General features: G+C 51.0%; 1 protein-coding gene across 2 annotated transcripts in view; it reads left to right on the top strand.

The window, feature by feature from the left end:
* Positions 1–19978: 19978 nt before the first annotated feature.
* Positions 19979–23414, top strand: part of GABRQ (gamma-aminobutyric acid type A receptor subunit theta) — an 83361-nt gene continuing 79925 nt past the window's right edge. For both annotated transcript variants that reach the window (XM_026112260.2, XM_026112258.2), the window contains exon 1: positions 19979–20934. In XM_026112260.2, the coding sequence (XP_025968045.1) occupies positions 20855–20934 (80 nt within the window). In that variant the 5' untranslated portion in view covers positions 19979–20854. The remainder of the gene's footprint in view (positions 20935–23414) is intronic.

Genomic DNA, 23414 nt, shown 5'->3' with positions numbered 1-23414 from the left:
GTCCAGAAAGGGTCAGCATAACCTAGCCTATGACTCAGAAAAAGCAGGCAAGAGAGATTAAGCATGTGATAACCCAAAGTCACTTGACAGAAAAAGCAGCCAGCACAACGAGATGGAGTTGAAGCTATATTTTGTATAAGTGACCTTTCAAAACCAAATGTTGGCACAAGGTGTGATGGGTAGCACATTACCTCACAAATATAACCATTTCATTCAGGCAGTGGCAAGGCAGAGCTGCAGACTAAAGACCCTGGAATGAATGCAAATTCAAGATACAGAGAGTAGCTGGTCTAGTGCTCAGAGGGATCCAGTGCTCAATTCAGGAAAGCTCCTGTAGTAGCTATTTTTGCACTGGTACAGAGCCCAGCACAGCCAAGAAGAGGCCTTTCCATCAGACCCCAGCAGTCACAGGGAAGGGGACAGTTCTAGGCAGTAACCAGGACAGTTTCATCCAGCCTCGCTTTGCAGCCCCCGTAAGCTCTAGCCCTGCAGGATCAGCTCAGCTGGGGTAAGGACATTGCAACCAGGCACAGGATTGCTACAGATCAGGCCCAGGTTCTGTGGCAGCCTTGAGAATGAGCATCTGCCTTCAGCTGGATTTTTAGCCACAGATTTTCTCTGCTTCTTTAATCTCAACTGACCTCTTGAGCTCCAGACACCACCCCAGCCTTGGAGTAAGAATGAGCTGCATTTGTAATATCCCATCACACAGACAGCACAGGCTACTTGGCATTCACCCTAGGACTTCCACAGGATCATTTGTAATCCCTTGGACTTCACGTCCAACACAAGACATCCTTATCAGCTACCAGTGAGGAGAGTTTAAATGCCAAATAAACACTCCCCTGAGAGACCTGCTCTCCCAGCTAAGAAACTCCCACACCTTGCACAGATGTTGGGAGCCTACAGATCCTTGCCATCTTTGGTAACTGAACTCCAAATGCAAATCCCTCTATAGTCACCAGTAAGTTATGTTAGTTTAGCCAAACAGTGGGGGGGGGGGGGACGGACACACACACACACAAGACTTGTGACATTTCTACCAGGAAAAAAATCCCTTAAATCCTTTGAAGCTAACTAAGAAAAAAGGCACAAACAGTAAGAGTAATTAAATACCACATTCCCATTTTTGAGGGGCTTTTGTTTGCAAGAGGTCTGCAAATAAGAACACCCTCTAACAGACTCATTCCTCTGAACACACTGCTTTTGTTCAGCTGAAGTCATTGGGCTCATCAACTGAAGAGCATTAACCAGCTGAAAGGTACCCTAGATAGCAGAACAGCTTATCAAATAACCCCTTTGGGCCTCAAACTCCAAGAGCTCAACCCTCCTGAACCCTTATGAGGAGTTATGAAGTATTATAAACCATTTCCCATAGCCACTAGCTAACTACCAAAAATAGGAACATGCTATTCTCCTTTAAAAAAAAGGCAGCATTTATGTTTACTAACTGAAGGCAAACTGCAAGATAGGTCTTCCAGAAACATAGCTGCTTATCCATGATGGGTTTAAGAGAGTAGCCCAATAAAGGCATGGATGGCAGCAAGACAATCTTTTCAAAAAGAAACATGCCAGTCCAGGGATGTGTCAAGGAAGCTGGCTGAGAGCGAGGGAGGTCCATTGCATTAACTGGATGCTATAAAAGATGGGTTAGACAGGGCTACTCTTCCTGGAGAGCTGACTTTGCCAACCACCAGGGGGAAAAGTACCTCTCAAAAGGAAGCCAAAACAATTATCAACTTTATCCAATGCATTTGTCAGCCTTCCAGTCCTGAGTCATGACCCATCACCAAGCCAGCTTTCCTCCTCAAGCCACTGGACATAGCAACTGGGTAGTTGCTAGTGTAGCAACTGGGCTGCCTGGACAGCAAAGCCCTCCTCTAATGCCCTGGTTTTGCAACAAAATGCTTTTTTACAGGAGTTTTTTTTTTTCTTTTTCTTTTTTTTTTTTTTTTTTTTTATAAACTGTGCTGAATGTCATCTAGTCTGCTCCAACACCCTCAGCCCTCTCCAGGTTATCGTGACAGGGTGAGGGTAGGCTGCTCCTCTCCTAGGTCCCCCTCACCCTTATCACAGCCCACACCTCCATGGGAGCAACAGCTTTAGCATCCCCTTCCTCTGAGGGGCATTAAACCAGCCCAGGTCACTCTCCACAGAAACCCTGAAGAGCTACTGCTAACACATCCCAGCCTGTTTTCAAGAAAAGGCCACATATGAGGTTTGCCAGCATTCTTATAGCCATGATAATTTTATACAATTGCATTTTATTACCTAGCACTGCAATACAAAGCAGTGCAGGCTGGAACACCATGCCCAAATTTTAAGCAGCATCTACCAGACAGTAGACTCACTGCCAAGAGAATTGAAAAGCAGAGGCTTATTAGCCTTTTCTTCAGGCTGAGCAGGGATGAGAAGTGCTTTGAAGACACAGACAACAGAAAGGGGGAAGCTTGACTCACCTGAAGCATTTTGCTAAAAATAGCTGCTCCACCCCCATCACAAGCTTATGCTAGACCATTATAGTATCTTAAAAGAAATATTATACATGCAGCTGCCTTCTCTTATATATCCAAGTTTATGATCAGCAGCTGCTGCACATGCACATACACACACTCACTTTCTAACACACAGCACCTTGACAACTGTTTTTTTCTTTAAGACTTGGTCAGGGAGTAGGTCCAGGCAGGAGCTTAATAGCCCAAAATCTAACATTCGCTGCAAGGGGACCTGGGCAAATAATGCCTCAACACTCAGCAGAGGAACTGAGATGCAACTCACTGCAGAAGACTGAAATGAAAAGCCAGAGGAGGCTGAAAGCACTTAATTAGAGCACTGGCACAAAAAGCCCAGCTTCTCAATACCTTGGGCCCCTGCCACCAAGAGCATCAGGTTGCCCAGCTAGCACCAGGTCCCTCACAAAGGTCCATCATGCCGGCTTCTTCCAAGCTACTAGCTCTGCTGCAAGGATTAAACAAGTCAAACCTCTGAGACCTCCCACAAAAGCACAGCACCTACCAATCAGTAAATAGGCAGGTTATGATCAGCAGGTGACTAATTGCATATGATTTTACTGCAGTCTGTGGGGTGGATACACAGGCTCCCTATGGGATCACAGGTGGGCATGGTTGGCTGTTGGAGCTGGCATCTCCATGTGGCTGGAGAAGTGATTGATGCTGGCAGCAGTATGAAGTGATGCTCCAAGCCTGAGATTTTGCTCCTGCTCAGATATTTTTCCTACCATTCCTGAAATTTTTATTCCTGCTCAGGCTGGAAGTGCCCTGGGTGAACATAGCACTTTGCTAAGTTAATCAGTGCTTAGAATAATTCCTCAGCAAACATCCCACCCAGGCTGCCTGGAGAGCAAAGCCTTCCTCTCTAATGCCCTGGTTTTGCAAGAAAATGGTTTTTGCAAAAGGGTTTTTTCATTGTGCTTAAAGTCATCTAGTCTGCTCCAAATCACCAGTGAGATGTTTGGACTGATGCTCAAATACATCTCCCAGGGCAAAGGCCAGGGAGAAATACTGCAGGAGAGCAAGGAGGGAGGGAGGAGAGAGGAATTCCCTGAGCAGAAGTTATTTTGAGCAGAGAAAGCTGCAGAGCGGTGTGGAGTGAGGCAGAAGAAACGCATGAGAGGGAGGCGACTGTGCTGAGGGAGACAGAAAAGAACAGAAAGGAGACTGCAAGCTCCAGAGGCTCCTCCGGGGAAGGGGGGGAGGCAGGATGCTGTTTGATGGGCTCTTTGGAGGCTCCCTGTCAGAAGCTGGCTGGGCTGGCAGTGCTTCCCCGGCAAAGGGATTCCCTCAGCCGCCTGCTATTGGTCTCAGCACAGTGACGAGCTGCCAAGCAGATTTCTTTTCTCCGCATACGTGGTGGAGGTATAGGAAAATGGCATCCCCCTCCACTCCCCCTGAGGAGCGGGATTGCTTTTCTCGCCATCGGGGGATGCTCCCTGCTGGAGTGGAACACTTGCACAAAACCAAAGGACCTGTTTTCAAGGAAACCCACTGGGGTTTGTGCTCAGCCTGTCTGCAAGCCTGCAGGGGAGATCTCTTTGCCAGGAGCACACTGGGGAAGGGGTGCAAAGGCTGTCTGTGGGGAGAGCCAACACATTCTAGCTTCTTACTGGCCCTGAGGCATCTCCCCAGCCACCCATCAGGCCAGGGCAGCCCTCAGCTGCCTGCAAGCCCCCACTGAGGTGGACACCCAGGCACTGACTTCCCTTGCAAAGCTGCTGCAGTCCCACACGTGCAGCAGCGGCATGCAAGACAGCCCAGATGAGACCTGTGTCCGCTCCAGCAACCATTCCTCACCATTTTCCTCATTAGGATTTTCCCATTTGTGAAAAGGGAATATAACTGTCTACCTGCCCAGTTAGGACTGTGCTAATCCATGGCTGAGTACAAAATATTATGGCCTAAAATGCCACCTCAAGTTCGAGTTGTATTTTAGTAGCTAGACACTGATAGGCTCTGACATGGAACTCCTGGGTGACCTTGGGAGGCTTCCTCCCCTTTTCTAGTCCCTAGTCCCTTTCCCCAGGGAAAGATCTTCTTTCCTTAGCAGCCTGTAAGATACGTAAGAGCAGGAACCAGCTCCCACCTGGGAGCTATTGAAATAGAAGTTACAGAGTAGAGGCTCAACTGGTACTTCCTTTCTGGGAGGACATCTGGTATTTGCCTTCCTCCTTGAACATGGGCTAACACAGGGGTCCTCAGAGGACCGTGCTCTCTGAGTGTTGGAAAGCAGCACGAGCGGAGCTCTTCCAAGAGCAGGAACAAGCTAGGAGCCAAAGATGACCATTGCACAGGCAGTGTCCTCACCAACCAGGGTGCAGCCCCACTGTACCTTAGCAGAGCAGGAGTTCCACACAAGGCAAGGTAATCAATCAGGTTCAAGGAATCCAGTTAGAGACAAGGTTACAAAACAAGCCTGACAGCCATCTAGGAGACAGGAACAAAACCAGGAACAGGCATAGCACAGCTCAAGCAAGGTTTAGGAGCCCACACCTGAGTTTAAATGGAGCCCCAGTCCAATAGTCAGAGGGTGTGTGGGTGGAGGTCCCAGGTGAGGCTGGTCAGGGCAATCAGGGCCTGTCTGTGCACTTCAGAGCTCCTATGTGGAAGCAGTGAGGTTTTTGGCCATGCAGGTAGACCTGCTTTTTTAACCCCTCTACCTCTTCACTGCTGTCTGCACAATTTCTAATAGCAAACCAGAGTTACCTAATGCTTAACAAGCTGAGGATCTTGAACCATTTCTAAAAGGCTAATTCAGAGTCACCTTCTCCACTCTGTGATTGAGGGTCCAGGGTGGTGGTAAAATTTGTGGGAGGTCACAGTGCAAACTGAGTCTGGATCTCCTGCTTGCACCCAGTTCCCTACCCACTGGTCAGCAGGGCCTTCTTGGGGGAGATGCTGGGGAGAGAGCAGGGAGATATCAAGAGGAAAAGTGGCTAAACCCTTTCTCTCCCCTCTCCTTGACAGCCTGGGCACAGATTATGCTGTTTTTCTCCCACCACAATAACATCGTTATTCAACTTGGCAGCACAAGGTGGAGTGAGTGAGTGAGGGAGGGAGAGTGTGAGTGGTTTTTTTAATCTATCAAACATTTCCCCGTTCTGCCAATTGCAAACTCCTGCCTGGCTGTCGCTGCCACAGCATCCCTACGTTGCCGTGGTGACGGACCTTGTCATCCCCGCGTCGTGCAGGAACGCTCCGCTATCCTGGGGGCTGCGGGTGGCACCCAGGGACGTGCATGTGCCCAGTCGATGCTGACCCCTCACCAGGGCTTTTTTTGGTTTTTTTCTCCAGAGCTCCCAGTGCTGGGAGATGACTTACCCCTCGTCAGCCCCTTTAAGATGTCCTCATCGGTGCTTGACTTAATCAGGACATCTTGGCATGATAAACAGCCTTCTCCTGACCCTGTGCTTCCACTGCAAATTCGATATAATACAGCAAAGAGCTCTTCTGCTCTCCGCAATGCCTCTCCGCCTCCCCACTCCGGATGCTGCCGCAGGGTGTCAGGAACGGCCCCTGTGTGCGGGAGATGGAGGGGATTCGAGGACCTGGCCGGGCAGCAGAGTTACTCTTTGCTCATGCTATTGCTGCACTATCCTCTCCTCTTCCTTGGCAGCATTAGTTGTGGGCAGAGCTGAATTGCTCAACCCACTGTGGTTTCTTTCTGAGTGTGTTTAAAGAGCGTGATTCCTTGGGGATGTCCTGCAGAGCTAGTCAGGAAGCAAAGGCGAGAAAGTTTGATGATCTTTGCTGCTTTCTACCAGGGCAAAGATGCCTGCACATGAGTGAGGAGGTAAATCTGAGTGCCATCACCAGGGGATGCTGCCTCCCCCCGGGATGCTGGCTGACTCTGAAGATGGAGAAGCAGTGGCTCTCCTGCCTCATCCCCAACACACCCCAGGGTGTCCTTCTCTGCTGACCCTTGAGGAAAAATTGTCATCACAGTCAATTTGGGGAAGGGAGTGCAGGGCTTGTACTGGGAGAGAAAGAAATGGCATGCTGCCAACCAGTACTGAGACTGGAAAACCAAGAATCCCTGTGTTTGGATCAGGAGCATTCGGTGCTTTGCCTACAGGCCACAATGTACAGATGCCTTGCAAGTCAAGGGGATGTCAGGGTAGGCGGCCTTCAGCACTCCCTCGCAACCTGCATTTCTGTGATTACGTCTCTGGGCATCACTGAGCTGTTGGTTCAGCTTCTCTGCGGAACTGGGCGGACGTTGCTGGAAGAGCTGTATGTTGGGAGTGGTCTGGAAAATGTCTTCATCACCAGAGGTCAAGGAGGTAGAAAAGCTGCTGCTTTTCCTGAGATGTTGCTGGCCCAGTCTGCCCTGTGTTCAGGTTCCCTGGGGACACAGGGATCCAGCTCTGGCTTTTCTTCTGAGCTTGCCTCTGAAGGCCTTATAGCTGCATCTGCAAAGTGCCATGCCTCTCCAAATGCAGAAGCAAAGTGGTCCCTGCTCTGGGTAACGGACTAATGAGACAGGAAGAAGGGACCAGCAGAAACACAGCTCACCTCACTTCAGTGTAGAGGCCCGTGAAAGAGGCCCTGGGGAGGGGAAGGCTGGGGATGCACGTGGCAGACGGACAGAGGAAGAGGAGAAATGGTACCCTGGAGATGGCAAATGGATGGAGCGAGTTGGCAGCAGGACTGAAAGCTGCTTAATGCTGAGCCTGACTGGGGGAGCCCAAGAAAGGTCTGGTGTCAGCTTGAGCTGTGGGCTGTCGAAGCTTTGAGATACACTTCCACTGGAGGGTCCAGGGAAGGCAGCAGTGGGACTTGCTTTTATTCAGTTAAAGAAACAAAATACATCACTGATATCTGCAAGGTCCAGTCTGACCAGCTGCTGGCTTCGGAAAGTCATGACTTGGGCCCCAGCAAAATGAGTGACTGAATAACATCTGCTCTCTTGTTGCCTGCTAGGATTTTTGAGCCTAGTTTCTTTAGATTTGTGTTTTCAGATGAGGACCAGAAACTTCAAAGAAAGAAAAGTGAAGGATGAAATTTTCAGGAACTGGGAGTTCAGAGACAAACAGCTGCCTGCAGGAGTGCAGTAACGAACCCTGCCAGCACTGCAAGCTGCAGAAGCCAGCGAGAGCCAGTGACAGGGCCCTTCGCTGGCCCCACCAGGTTTGTCCGGGCTCTGGAGGGAGTGCCAGCCAGCATTTCTGCTCACTGGGGCCGGGCAGCTTCTCCTCCTTGGGCGAGCCGCCTGCCTGCACATGCTGTGAGGAGGCTGTGCTCCTCAGCCATTCCTATTTCCCATTCACAAAGGAAAATGCTCTCCTCCCGGAGGAGGTTTGCACTTGAGCAGTGCTCCACGAATGCTTTACAGCTCCCCTTCCAGTTGCTTTGTATTCCTGCTAACCTGCAGCATTTTTAAGAAAAGTTAATTTTCCCCATGAATGTTTTTAGGATGAAAACATATCCCCCCTTGATTTTGTGAGCAGAGAAAATGTCTGTTTGGAACCTGACTAGAAATAATTACTAGCACCCTGGAAAAGAAGAAATGGAGATGCAATGAGCAGGCTTGCACCCCTATGTCCATGCCTCAATCTGCAACATAGACATGGCCTAAATTTAAGTCAATGGCTTTACAAAAGCGCTTGTGCTAGCTTCCACTTTCTGCCAGTTTCTGCAGCAACTGGCACTAGCATAAAGTGAATGTAACGTGCTACTAAAGTGTTATGCCTTTGCACTCACTTTAGGCTGGTGCTAGCTGCTGCAGGAGGTGTTGGCTGGTGGAGAATCAGATGTTTCAGCTATTGCTTCAATTATGGATAGGTGTTCCTTAGGAAATGGACTTTTCCACCTCAGAAAAGGGCAGCGGAGCGAGAAGGGCAGCTTCCCAGAACATGGAAGGCTTGGAAGGGAGCCACAGCTCTTCTTTCCCCCATGCAGGGAACATGTTGTATCCCCTTCTCCTTACCAAGTTTTCTGGTTATCACTTTGTAAAAAGTTTTTTTCTTAATAAAATTCAAGCTATGGCAAGGCTAGACAAGTTTAGCAACACAGCTAACGCAGGCAAATTCAGTGTTATCAGTGCATGTCCTGGTCTGTCAGCTGCTTCATCCTGTGAACACCACCTTTAGCCCCAAAAGAATGCTGAACCTGAATTTTTAAAGAAATAGCTATAGATTCGTTTCTCATAAAACACCTATGGTACAAAATGGAAATGTTCTGCAGAGAGAGATTGTTTTTTTTTCCTCCATGCGCACGATAGAAGATTATCTGTAGATTTTGTTCTGAGAAGTGCTGCAGTGCTTATCAGTTTAAATTTGGTATTATGTCATATTAGAAATGACTAGAAAGAGATACAGTTAAAACAAAACTTTATGCTGAAAATCTCAGAAACGGCTGTAGTTAGGAAAAGTATTTTGTCTCTTCTTCCCAAATTAGAATAAATCAACCACCAGTTTTAGGATCTCCTGCAGGATGGAAGTCCTGTTATAATGCTATTTTCAGTCAGGCTGGGTGGAAAAGCATCAAGATGGAAAGAACTGAGCTAAAAGGATTATCTTAATTATTAAGACTGTAGAGCTGAGCACAGGGAAACCACAGTCTACTCCAGCCCTACTACTCCCTTGCTGTGTGAGCGTGAACGAGATACCTTGTCTTATGTTCCCAGAGGCTACATGGATGAATGCCTCCTCCTGAGGACACTGTGCGAGAGTCTGGTTACGCCAGAAACAAAAAGTGAAAGCTGGAGGGTGTCCAAAAGGATGGCTGACATCCTGTTTGCAGCATACTCTGCTGTGGGGACAGCCTTTGTGTGGCATCAGGGACTGACGTGGAAGGCTGAGGTCTCCAGCTCCTGCCCAGTTTGGTGCCAAGAGCAGGCTGAAATGCTGCCAGGGGAGGCAGGGAAACCACACATCCCGGGACATGCTTGCAGGACATTTACTGGCCCTATATTGCTGTTTCTATGACTTGGGACAAAACAGCACCCCAAAAAAGTTTGGGGGGATGTCAGGGGCAGAGGGTCAGCCTAGGATTCATGGTCTCCGTAGATAAAGAGAATTACAGAGGAGGAGGCAGCCCATGAGGAATGAGGGTTAGTGGATGGCATTACCTACTAAAGGCCTGAGGTTTGCCAGCGGGAAAGGACACAGTGTCACTTTGGCAGGTGCTGCCTGACGTGGGGCAGGAGCAGCACAGGAAGGCCAAGAGTATGCGCGGCCAGTCCCAGCCTCCCTGGGACACCAGTGCCGCCCAGGCTGCCTGTGCCACGCTGCAGCAGCCCCAGCCCGTGTGGCCATCTGGCCAGGTCCCACGAAGTGCAGAGACTGCTCTTGCCCCAGGCTTGGCTATAAACCCTCCACACTGTTCCCTCCCTGAGCTGCAGTGCTGGCCAGGGAGCGAGTCCCCCTGCAATGTGTGTGGGTGAGGTGAAGGGGATCCCCCAAAAGTTGTTCTTGAGTGCAAACAGGAGACCAGGGGTGCACGGTGACCTGTGGCCTTTGGGGTGGGGGAACCAGACCACAAGCATTTAGCATGGATGGAAACCAATTGCTTTTCCCAACCCTGTTTCCCCCAGTCCCATTTGATGTCAAATGGGACTGTCTGTCTCCAGGCATATGGTTTCCTTTTCTACTTTCAAGGCGTTTAAAGTAAAGGAAATGAAAGTTAGATTCACACCCTCTGTGTTGCCCGGGTCTGATCCCCTGAGCCTCAGCATATCCATGCTCCCCTCAGACTGGGGTCCCCTCAAACTGGGGGTGGGACCCTTTCAGGGACTCCTCTAAAAGGTGGTATTATTCCTGGTGAAGCCCTTGTGTGGATGTTCACTGTTCAGAATAGAAGTATGTCAGCCCAAATCAGTGTGCTTGACTGAATCTTATCTGAGGTATCTGGGGTTGTGAGGAGAGCAGGGCTATGTGGGTCACCTCCAGGGGTACAGATGCTGTGGGTCTCCAAGGAGCTGGACGCAGGCAGGAAGGACTTTTCCCTGAAGTCCTTTGGATCGAAGCTACGACACATCCAACGAGAGACTGCAGCTTTAGCTGTGACATGACAGCCATGAGTGATTGCACAGTCCTGGCAGCAAAACCTGCCCAGGTGACCTCCTGCTCAGCTCCTTCCCTCTCCCTTGGTCTGACTTCCCTCTTCTCCATCCTCACTTGGACTTTCACCTCCCTCTTGGCCCTTCTCTTGCTTTTGTTTCTGTGCCTTTGCTCCAAGACATGTCCCCCTCTGCTGTTGCGCTTGCTCCTTCTCTCTGATCCCTGCACACGCATGCAGTCATCACATCCTGCAATGATCATCTCCACTCGCAGCCTTGGAAAAGAGTTACCCTGCACTATTTCAGCACTCCCGGCCTGTTGCCAGGCAACACAGCATCACATGGATTTTGCTCCCAACCTCCTAAATAAAATGTATATTCAGGGTGTTTTCCTCACTGCTCCTCCAGGGAGGGACCTTGCAGGCTCAGGGACCAGGCAGCTGGGGAGGCAGAGGGGTTTCCAGTGGCTGCTGGCAGCTGCTGGCTTTGCCAGAGCGCTGCTCAGTGCCATGGCTCCTCTATATTCACCAGACACTCTCTTGCAAAAGCTCTGCTTCCAAGGCTGCCAGAGCCTGGCTGATCACCTCCTCCGTGCTCAGGTTTACCCCACTTTGTGGCCCAGCAGCTCCCCCTGGAAGGAGATCCTCAAAGCTTGAGTAGGGAAAATGAGACCTGGTGATGGACAGTGACAGGTCTGTCACCGGCAAAGCGTGCTTTAAGGGATCTGGGTTTGTAGAAAGTCTTGGGGCTTGATGCAGAGGCTTGGCAGAGTGGTGCACAGGTCGGGAGAGACTGTGATGAGGCAGGCAGAGATGAGGCACCCTGTAATCCCTGAACCCTGCTGAGCTGCAGGGCCTGGTTTGGCCCCATTTGGACACGTATTCCCAAGGCACCTGGATGCGTCTGGTCACAATGTTGGGCTGGTGGTCAGCAGGGCACAGTGCCACTGTTCTGCTGGCTTTTGTCCCCCAGGAACAACTCTCCTAGTGTTGTTGAGCCAGCATGGGGGATGAAACAAGCTGTGATTTCCATGTCCTCTCCCTCCGGGAGAGCCCCAAAGTGCCCACACTTGCCATCTTCCTGCCCACACTGGAGAGTCATAAAGGACGGCTAGCAGGACTTCTGCCAACCTGTGGGACCAGTGATTTATTTTCAGTTAAACTCGTGCAAATCTAGAATAATTCAATTCAGACCAAGGCAGTTTCCACCAGAGTCTTAACAGTGTAAAAGGGAATGGGGGTTGGGATTAACACAGAATTCATCTTGATTTTTTTCTCATCTGAGGTAGGTGTATTTGATACAGAACACCTCTTTTCTTCCATCTCCCCCCTTACGCTCTCATCTGCAAGAGTTTTGCAGCTGACAGTGCTCCTGCGAAGCCCTGCACTAAGTTTTGGCTGAAGCCAGGTGCCTCCTCTGGCCACAGCCCTTCTGCAGGGCTGGAAGCCAAAGGCTTGGGAGCAGTAGGAAACACCAACGTGAATCTTTCCCAGGGATTCATTTAACAGGTCCCCCACTTTCAACCCGTGTGGTGCTGTCTGTCTGCGGGCTTTAATTTTTGGTTTTGGGCCCTTACACAAGAGTTCTGCATTCACATCTACAGAGTGAACGCTAAAATGACTTCAGAAGTTGAGGCATGTCCAGAGCTTACTAGTTGTCAGCGGGTTGATGGGCTGTCATATCTACAAGATGTGTCTTGCTGTCTTCCTTCTTATGATGTATAAATTGCACTTCATGACAGCAATATCACACTCCTGAGAGCAAATTTTGACACTATTATCACCCTTCCCAGGTCACAAAAGTCACTCAGCTCTTGGCCACCTGTTTCAGAGCTGTCAGCCAAAGCTCCTTGCAATCACCACAGTGGTTGGACATCATGGAAAAGCACGTATGAATATTATCCCACATAAAATGCTGAATTAACTTGGAGCACACAGCAAATCCTAATGAAAATGGGCTGCAAATACACTGGCCAGGCAGAAACACTCATGGAGGTAGCACACTTTTTCCAGAGCGGCGTGTGCCTTCAGAAAGCATATTTCATGTGTCTCCTTCTGCATTTCCACACTAAAAGCCAGACTCAAGAAGAACTACACTCATCCCATCACAGAAAAAAAGTCTGCCAGTTAGTGTAGGTGTCCAGTCAAAAATGAGAGAAAACTGGGGAAGTCAGGGACTGGCTGCCCCATCCCACACAGCCAGGACACTGTGGGGAAGCACTTAGTTGGTTATTGGGAACACATAAAGAACCAGCCAAGCCCCGTCTCTGTAGCTTAGAACAAAACCAGAAACTAAACCTTCCTCAGGCCATGGACATGGCACCTACTTCTCCTCCCTTACTGAAATACTTTTTACATCTGATCACTGAAAATGTCAACTTTTCATTCCAAACCTGAATAACGTATTAAAAACCTCTCTGAAATTAATGGTGGACTGAAATATCCCAGTGACCAAAAGACCCAAAAAACTAATCTTTGCCTTTTTGACTGCATGAGTTAATCTGGTTTGGGTCTCAGAAGCTTTTGGAATGTGGAGTTACTCCAGGTGTGCTTTCTTGGGTACCTGGGCCCTCAGAGCTGCCCTGGGACAACCAGCTTCCAGGCTCTCAGTTTAAACCAGCAAATTCTCTTTCTTCCTGACTTTCTTCCCTGTCTTGATTAATCCTGACTTGCACCTTACAAAGGTCCAGGGTTTTTAATCTTCTAGACAGAGGTTTGTCTAATAGTTAAAAAGTAGGCGGGAGTTTTAGAGGACTGAAATTTGACCTGGCGTCAGGTGTCTGTGCATTTTAAGCAAGTAACTAAGCTAGTATGTGCCCCTATTTCCTCCCTGTAAAATAAAAACAGGAATTTATGATGAACAAAGGAGCAGAGCTGCTCCTTCTGCATTCAGAGTTGGTAACTCTTACAGCAGTTTTATGTTCTTTCATCTCTGCTCACAGTAGAAAGCCCTGATGGGCACCTTGATGTGTGCAACACCAGTGACCCTCACCTACAAGCAAAGAGCAAACGGCTCACCCCGGGCCTGAGCACCATGCTGGGCTCCCTCTGTCTCAGATGAGGAAGAACTGAATACGTTGGACCTGGAGAGTATTTTTGTGGTGCAAGGAGGAACAGACCATGGCTCTCCTAGCTAGGCTGGCCCTGTGGAGTCAGGAAGGATTAGGTGGGAAGCATTAGCTCAGTACTTCAGCTAAGAGAGGAGTAGGTACCTCAGAGTCAGGCATCTGCAACAAGACTGCAGAGCCCTGGCACTCAGGCTCCCCATGCAGCAACCAAGGGCATGCAGGTACCTTGGAGCAGGTTCCAGGTAATTGCCTTAAACTGGCACGCTCAGAGCAGCTGCTTAGAGGTGGGTAGTAGGAAGTGCCCAGGTAGGAGACGTGCCTGAGCTCCTGTCCTTTGGGGCCTGCATGTCTTACTGTGAGCTGCAGATACCTCCCACCTGGTTATTAACTCCCGAGGGCCACAGCACTAACCTGGGCTCAGTCCTGTCTTCTGCATGTGATGTCTGTACTCATCTCCCATTCAGCAGGGCAAGGGCAGCTTGCCACCTCCCTTACTGAGCAAATACTCCTCCAGGTTTCATCTGAGGAGGCATGGCACGGACGAGAGCCTGGCTGCCTCTCAGCCTCTGGGGCACTGCCCTGCGGAGGAGACCACCTGTGCTTTGTCACGGGATAAATTACAGATAAGGACTTACTCACTCCAGTGTGCCTGTGGGAGATGTGGGCTTGAGCTGCCTCAGGCTTAAGGGGGAACTGAGCCCAGGTCTCCTGCAGTGTGCAGGAATGATCTCTTTTGCTGTAGCCCCTCAGCGTGGGAGATGGTCACTGCGGAGCTTGGGAGGAGGTAGCTCCAGGTGGCACATGCAAGACCTGCTCTGAGAACACCTACCTGTCCACAGTGCCCGCGCGGCCAGGGACTGCATATCGCTTGTCTCCTCTGGCCTCCAGCGTGGTGGTGCTGGGTCACTGCTCTCCTCAGAGCAGGACTGCTGTGGGGACAGATGGGGGCACAGCTCTGCATGCCTGGGAAAGAGAAAGAGGGGATGAAGCCTTCCACCCCCGAGTGCGGAGCTCAGGAGCACACTGTTTTACCTAGACCCTTGCAATTCATTTTGCTGCCACTTCAGGCACTTTTCCTGGATCTCCATGACTAAAGCCAGCAGCTCTGGCTCCAAAAGAGGCTTGCCTGCTGGTGTAAAAGGGAAGGAAGAGCCATGGGAGTTAGAGGTGTTACACCCTTTAAAACCGGGGTGCCTTGTGGGAGCCTCAGGCCCAATAGACACACTCTGTGTCAGAACAAATCTCTACCATAAGCTGTAATGAGTAGGAAGGCATTTTCTGGCACTTTGTAAGTGTCTGCAGGGGCTGAAGGGCCTTGTCCTTGCCTTGGGCCCTTCACACTGCCAGTCATAATATGATCGGAAATGCCAGTCCCAAAGGGCATCGCTGCTGTTCCTAACCACAGCCGTGGAAATGCAAAGAGAAAATAAACTTAGGGCCTTTTATGTGTGAAGTTCAAACCTGAGCAGGCCTTTGCCACAGACCAGGAGTTTGTGTTTACAGCCCCGAGGTGAGACTTGCAAGTGGGATAAGTCAATGACATGTCATTGCAGTCAGCAGGGCCAGGCAGACTTACACCTGCCAAGGAGCTGGCCCCAATCTCCGCACAGCAGTCAGTAGCCAGGGGACGTACAGCCATACACGCATACACAAGATGATTAAGGGTTTAAGCTATACATCCCTAAGCATGCATGCAGGAACAATTTCAGACCTCCCTGGGTACCACAGCTCTGCTAAAGCTGCATGTCAGCCCTTAGGCTGCCCTGGAGACTGGACTCACCTACCTGCCATATAACCAGCCTTCTGGGGCAGCTTCAGGTACAGCTGGAGCAGGCTGTCCATGCACCACAAGCCCAGCATGCAGGTAGAGTTGCTGAAATGACAGTCCTAGATGTCCAGCCAGTTGCTAGTGGCTGGCAACCCCAACAGTACATGGGGTGACAGCTTGCAGTCTTCTCTTCCAGGGCTGTTGTTGGAGGGTGATGACATGGTCCTACAATCACTGGTGGAACATTTGCCCTGTGGGATGGCTTCGGGGAAAACCTTTCCTGCAGGGAACCTGAGAGCTGGAATTGCAAAGGGTCTCTGGCTTGGTGAGGTCAGGCCTGATGCAGCTGCAGTGTGAGTGGGAAGACAGAAGCCATGTGCTACACTAGGTGGAGAAAGCTTCCTTCGCCTCTGCCCTTCTCTATTTTCACCTTGTTTATTTCAGGGAGTTTTCCACCTTCCACACAGGAATGCCAGCTCTGAGGTTGAATATTTTCTCCCTTACTGCAGGGCTTTTATTACATAAACACTTCTGTTTTATTGCCCAGTTTGTTCTGCTTTCTCTTCTCTTGTCGTTTTTCAGAAGAACAATCATCTTCTGCTGGAAGTTTTTGGCTTGACAGAAGTGCCAGCCCTGTCTTCTCCTACTGGTGGGGGAGATGGGGCAGGGAAGCTTTCCCACCTTGGATGCAGGCACTTGAGAAAAGTGCTACTTACATGATAACCATGATGGCAAGGCAAAGAGCTCCTTGTTCTCTCCTCCTGCAAGAGGGCAACATGACACCTCCTCGGGGCTGGAGGTGACACTTCACAGCTAAGCAGTCCTGGTGCAATTTGTGTTTTGGATGCTCCTTAGTGCTAGCTCTAATTATAGTATTTCTTAAAGTAGGATACTTCCTACTGAAATATCTACCCAGAATCCATTTGCTGGGTGCGTCTGTATTTGGAGAAGAGGTCTAAAGCATGCCTTGTTGTTGGCAATGCTCAGCCTCCCTCTTTTTCCCTGTTTTTCCTGAAAGGCAGACACAATATGGTTCACTGCCTCGCTCAGACCCACTGATTCCTCTCTCCCAGGCAGTCACCCCGAAGGTGAAGGCAGCATTCACGTGAACACCAGGAAATACTGAACTGTTGGACACCATGGAGGAAAGGAAAGACTAAGCTTCCTATGGTGGCTGTAGACCAGAAGTCATGATCTGTATTAGGCTTTTGGCACAACACTGACTGTGACTTGGAGCCAAGTGTGGCCATGAGATACTAAGAGAGGCTGGGACATTGGGCTTGCAATGGAGCAATGAGTAAGAGGGGAGTAAAAATGAATGATTTAATAGTGGAGGATAACAAACAGCCATGAACAGCCATGTGGCTTCTTCAGAGTGATTACAGCCATAGCATGCCATTTCCAGCAGCCTCCAGCAGCCTGGCTGTATTGGGACTCAGAATATGCACGTCAGAAAAACCCACTGTCCTGCTCTCACTGGGGAGCAGGCAGCCCCTGAGCAGGAGGGCAGCCTATAAGCAGGGGAGAGAGAACCAGCCTTTGGGATTCTGGGAGGGACTTGAGGATCCCCATCTTCAGAGAGCAAGAAACAAAACATCCATTAGCATCTTCATATACCAAATGTGCATCAGCCTTAATGAGCCTCAGCAGAGATGGGTGACTAATTCCAAAGCAGTCATTTATTTGTGAACGTTGCTTCAGGTAGATTATTCAAGAGTACACAATGGTTTCTTTGAACGCATTCATTGCTAAGCAATTGGCTTTCCAAAGTTTCATGTTGTGGCTGAGTGGTCAGATAATTCATGTGACATGGTTTCTGCTCCTGACTAGATGAACTTGCAAGCACAAATGTCACCCTTTGTGAGCATAATTTTTCCTCTTCATGTATGCCTCTGACATTTTCTTTCCACTTACCTTTTTAGCCAGTAACATGCAATCACAACTGTTGGGAGAGAGCAGTGCTAACAGGCCAGAAAAGGGAGGAGCGGGATGGCCCAGGAGGAGCTACGTGGAGCCTCCACAGCGCAGAGCCATGGCAGAGGCAAACACTTCTCACCTCTCCCCAGGAGCTGCCCTCTGGTACCTGGCAGCTTAATTCAGAACAGCCATTTCAAAACTAAACTGCTGCCAGGAGACTGTGCCCGGGTAGTAGCAGTGCAGGAGATAAGTCCCGTACCTGTGCAACGGCCTGCCCGCGAGGGCAGGGAGCTAACGCGATTTCAGGGCTCCCCAGTGGTACATTGGTACATGAGCATGTGGGGAGATGATGCAGGGTCCCTGCAAATCTGCTCTAGGGCTGACTGTGCCCTGCACCACAGTGCCAGTGACCCCGGAGCAGTGTAGAGCAGCCATGCAGGAGACAAACTGCCATGTGGAAACAGCACTTTCCAGGCCAGGAGGCAGAGCCTGACCAAGCACAGCTCAGATCCGCTGTGTCGGTACCTGCTCTGCAACAGGCACCCAGGGAAATCCTGTGGCTGCAGCCCTTCTCCCCACATCCGTCAGCAAAGGTAAGCCCCAGGCCATGCACACCGTGGTGCCACCAGCTGCTAGGGGCATTGAAAAGGCATCTCTTGCCCAGGATGGGGGGGACGTTAAGGCTATGGCACATCTGAGGGTGCCCAGCCTGGCACCAACAGCCTCAGCAGACACGCGGGGCTGCTCTGAGCTGGGATGAGATGAAGCAGCACCAGCCATAGCTGGACACCATGGTTGAGCCCCTGTGTCCGACTGCAGCCCAGCAGACCGCAGCAAGCGGTCCACGTGGGAGCCCACGGGCAGCGCGCTGCATCCCAGCCCACGGATCTTCCCGGCACATGACCCCTTATCCGCAGACGCATTTGCTGGCATGTGCGAAGTGCCACTTGTGTGCTTTGGCCCAAGAGGAAACCCAGAGGGAGATCACTGCTCTGAGCCCCCTGAGCGAGGGAGAAATTGAGAAAGGTCTGAATCAAAGCCTTGCTCCCCCCAAGTCCTTGCTCCCCCCCTTGCCTGCACCTGCAGTCTCCCAACTCCCCACTCACTGCGCTGAGCCCGCGGCTTTACGGCCAAGCCCAGGGCAACCCCCTGCACCCATCTCCTGCTCCAGCCCAGCCTGGCAGGGTCTGCCCGGCGCAGGCCGGGTTGTGCAGCTCGTGGCTGGCAGGGCTCAGTGCCCAGGCCATCCCGGAGAGGGGGAGCTGGGCCATCCCATGCCCTGCAGCAGCCACTGCTCCCTCTGCAGACCTGGTCTGTCCCTGTCACCGAGCTCATCCTGCTTGCGCCCGCGGAGTGCCGTCCGTTTCTGCCTCTCCTGGGCCAAGGGGATTCGAACCAGCGACCGAAGAGGAGAAGTCCGAGCCTCTCCCCCTGCCTGCCCTGTCTGTCCGTGGGTCACCCTGCTCCCACCTGCTCGATCCTCGCTGCTGGGGCACGTCCCAGGTGCCGTGGGGCAGCGGTTGCAGGGGTTTGCAGCTGGAGGGATGCGAACGCTCGAGGGGTCCCGGCGCTGCCGCTGCAGAGTTGCTCGGCAGGGACTGGGGAGGTGGGAGCAAGTTTCCCAGCAGGAAGGGCTGGATGACACTGCCGCACGGCAGCCACCCCGCAGCACCTCCGTGCCTTATCCTGGGCCTCTTTGAGGGGAGCCGGGGGTGTCTGGGGCCTCTCCCAGCCCAGCTGCCATGCGGCATCTGCTCTGCCCACGCAGCCACCGAGGCCTTGACAGCATGCCCAGGTGTACGAGAGCCCCTCAGAGAGGAGGGAGGAAGGGACTTACCCAGCCGGAGGTTTCCGCAAGGAGCTGCCAGGCACCCACGGAGGAGGCAGGAGCTGGGACTCTCCCGGCACAAGGGCTCGGGCACTTCCTCCTCAGGCCACGACTGCAGCCCTGCATTCAAAGCACTGCCCGGACCTCTTCTTTTTCCCAGGAAAAAGTCCTCCATGGAAGTACATTACTGCATGCCTGATCCAGAGCTCCTCAATTATCTTATTTTTTTAAGATAACGCTCAGTAGCTGATACAGGAGATTGTCACTGGGAAGATATGCTTGACGCTTTTATCGTTTCAGTGGGCAAAGCCACAAACTCCGGCTGATCCCCAACAGCATTTCTGCAAGTTTAGACCCCTTTCCCTCCAATTTTATTGTGCCCTAGCACAGCATCCTCTGGGGAAAGCTGAGCTGGGCTTCTCTGGCCTGGGAAGTGCAGGGTTTGCCCCAGCCCCACTGGAGGCTTTAGGAAATCTTCCTGAGCTCCCCGCAAGGATGCTGCCAGGCCACTCTGCCTTGTGGCATGCAGGGACGCTGAGTAAATCACCCTGTTTTTTAGCTCACTCTGGCTGAAAATCTCAGACTTTGCTCATCACACTATTTCAGACAGCCGCAGCACCTAGCAGCTCTTGCAGCTGAGTTGCTCTTGCCCAGGTGCATCCCCCTGCTTGCCAGCACCACCGCCTTTCCTATCTGATCTCCTGCTCCCACCGCTCTGGAAAAAAAAAAAAAAAAGTTCCCTCTGCAAGCCAGCAGGGGTTAATGTTGTCAGCCATGACGTCAGGATCCCAATTTGCCCGGAGAGTCCCCCTCCCTGTCCACAAACTCCCTCTCTCCTCCCCTCCTCTTGTGACTTTGCAATGAGCAGCAAAACTCCACAGGAGCTGCGGCAACAGCATTAGGGAGACATACAGTTCTCCCTTTGAGGGCTGCTTTCTGCAGACGGGAATTTATTTATTTTCTAAACATGCATGTAGGTATTTATATATTTACTGGGCTGCACTTGTTTTTCCTTTTTTTAAACCTTTGAGAAAATCCCCAAACCATCCAAGTGACAAGCGTCAGAATTCCATAAAATAAAATAACACAGCGTGGTGGGATCGCATTGCTCCCCCTTCCCCCTTGAAAAATAAAGAGGGAGGGGAGAGCAGGCAAGGGTAGGTAAAATCCAGAATAAAATCACATTGCTAGATAACTCACACCTCCCCCCTCACACACACACACTCACACACGCACACACTCACACACTCTCTTTCTCCTCCTCCCCTTCTCTGAAGGTGGGTAGCAGGAGCCATGCAACATCTGCAGAACCGGATGGCAAAAGAGCAGGAGGAAAAATAATCCAAGTGGAGTGCTCAGGGGACACCGAGTTCTTTTTTTCTTTTTCCTTTTTTTTTTTTTCTTCTCCTTCTTCTGTATACCTGTGAGATTCGATTTCACATTTTGCTGAGCCCATTTTGGGGCATTTTATTTTTCTTTCTCTTGGGATTTTCTCCATTGCCAGAGGATGTCTCTTGTTGAGAGGATGCTGAAAGGAAGAAGAAACGAATTCTTTGACTGGCACTGAAGGGGGGGGGGGATATTTTTCCCCCACATTTTTTAGGTTTTTTTCATTATTCCTTTTCTTTAGGAAATCATTAACGGGGGGGGGTTGGTTTCTTTTTTCCCTCCCCCCCTTTTTTTGGAGGGGGATTTCAGAAGATCCATCCTTCTTTCCCCTCCCTCCAAAGATTTTTTTTCATCCTTCGTCTTTGTGGAAATGTGGACATTTCAGGCAGACAGATTGAGTGGAATTGTCTCTGCTTTAGCAGCGCTTTGTCTCGCCTGCTGTGCGCAAAGGTAAGGATTGCGATCCCAGGCTGCAGGGCAGGGGGCTGGTACAGGGTTTGTTTGTTTTGTTTGGGGTTTTCTTCATCAATCTGTGTGTGCGAAAGGGGAGGGGGTTCTTTCCCCAAATTGCTTTCCCTGCTGCCTGCTGTTGTTATTTCCCAGTCTGTGTCATTTTAGGAGGAGGAGGGATGCTCATACATGAGATGTGGAGCATGGAGCAAGCTCCCTGCAGACGGAGCCCACCTCAGCCCACTTGCAGCACATCCCCCCCCGCCTCCCCCGTCATACGCGACTCGGGGGGGGATGGCAAAATGAAGCGTTTTGCTGGGGAACATGGTGTCCATAGGAGCTGCCGGACTGCATGGCACCAGGCTGTGTGCGTACACACCCGGGCACAGGGCTGCCTTGGCCATGCCTGTGCCTGCACACACAGTGCACATGCAGCCACACTCGCATCCAAGCATGCTGTGCCTGTCGCCAAAGCCCTGGCTCTGCGGTGTGCGGGAGGCAATGCCTACATCTGTGCCTACATGCAGCTTTATGGTGTGCAAAATAATCATCTGTGTGTGCGGTCAATCAAATGCATCGCTGCATATGTGCATTCATCCGTGCCCGTTTGGGTGCACACGCATGTGTAGCACAGCAGACTTTCAGGGCACAGCATGGTTCACCTGCTTCTGCGTGCATCCAAATGTTTGTGCTGATGCACTGCATACCCAAATGCAGCTATTCCTGGGATATGCCTTGAACGCTCAGAGGGATCCGAGCGACCAGGGGTGCAGGCGCAGGTCCAGGCTGGACAAGGTGTACAGAGCACACCTGTTTGCTCTGACACAGGCATTCACCCACTGCCTTTGCACCCAGGCGCAGCGCTGCATACTCCCCCTCACGCGCCGCTCTCACACGTGTGGGCAGGTGCTTTTATAGCTGCGTGCTCACGGAGTGCAAGAAGTCTGCTGGGGAGGTATCTCTGGCATCTCCTTGCTCAGCCACGCACACTGAGCTGTGCGCTCCCAACACACACATGCAGGTCCCTGCTCCAGCTTGCAGAGCTCTAGATACAAAGATTTATGTTCCCATAGTTATAAACACGCACATGCGCAGCTTCGTGCCCACCTTATCTATACCATTCCTGTGTGGTTCACTGTATACAGAGACGCATACAGAGACATGCTTAGAGGCAGTGTTTGACCAAATGTGTAAAGAGCAGAGTCCACATCAATAGCATTTGCTCAGACATGTCCTTGTGTGTGCATTTATATCTGCTCATGTGCAGGACTGAGGTTCAGCTATAGCCACATGTACATCTCCGCACACCTCGCAGACAGAACGCACTCCTCCCATGCGCACATGCCTTCCTCTACTCCCACACATCCCGGCCAGCAGCATGCTATGCATGTATGTAGATGTTTGGCTGCAAGGGTACGTGTATATGTAAAGCACATGCACGCCCACACAGAGTCAGGGACACAATATTCAAAAATTCAGTTCACAGGCTGGATGTACATGCTCCCTGAGTGGATGCAGACCCACATTTGCTGGCAATAGCGCTTACATGCAGCTGCTTGCCCACAGCTGGGCAAATACACGACTTGGCTGTTCACTGGGAGGGAGATGGCCTTACATATCAAAGGGAGCACCAAGAGAGAAGAGACTTTGCCCTTAATTGTGATGACAGTTTATGGCCTCTCTGGGCTGACTTGTAGCTGATGAGAAGGAAGGGACCCCTGATCCCTCATTCTGCTCTGCCCCTGCCTGCAGGGCCTCTGGCACAGTTTGCTCTCTCTGCTTCCGTTTCCTTGCCTATAGGAAGGGGATAATGCCACTTCCTCAGCTTATGGCTTGTGTAAGGTAAATAAAAGTGACTAAATCCCCTTAAGACATACATACTGTGTCTATCCTATGCATATGGGTATATGGAAATCTGTGTATCCAGGAGTAAATATCTAGAGATGAACAAATGCTGGTGCATGCTATCAATCCACAGTGAACCTATATGCACAAGCACAGTCCAAAAACTCACATACCTGCCTAGAAATCCACAGGTGCAAGAGGACTTTGCAAGCACAGGCACAGTTTTGTGAAAATGTTAACCCGTGCACACCTCTGTGGCCTTGCTTTTACAGTGACTGAAACAATGCGACGAAGAGCTGTACCTCTGCAGGGTACACACACAGGATCTCTGCTCAGACACAATGCCCCCCCGCCCCACTGGCATAGGTGCTGGACAGTTTGTCCCTGCACCAGAGCTGGGCCCTGCGAAGTGTGCTGCCTCACGTTCACTATCAGCTGTTCAGCTGAAAAATCTGTGCACATACCCAGCCCGGGCATGCAGAGCCTGAATGCGCACCTTGACTTCCCAGCGGGCCCAGATTCCCCCACCGCACACCTGCATGGAGGGGCTGGGCCCTGGGAACCCAGTGTTAGGCACGCACAAAGATCCGTCTCTGCGCACCTGCATAGGTAGCATCCACACCCTGTCTGCAGAC

This window comes from Dromaius novaehollandiae, chromosome 11, assembly GCF_036370855.1.
Source record: "Dromaius novaehollandiae isolate bDroNov1 chromosome 11, bDroNov1.hap1, whole genome shotgun sequence".
Taxonomy (NCBI): Eukaryota; Metazoa; Chordata; class Aves; order Casuariiformes; family Dromaiidae; genus Dromaius; species Dromaius novaehollandiae.
This window is presented reverse-complemented; position numbering and strand designations above follow the sequence as displayed.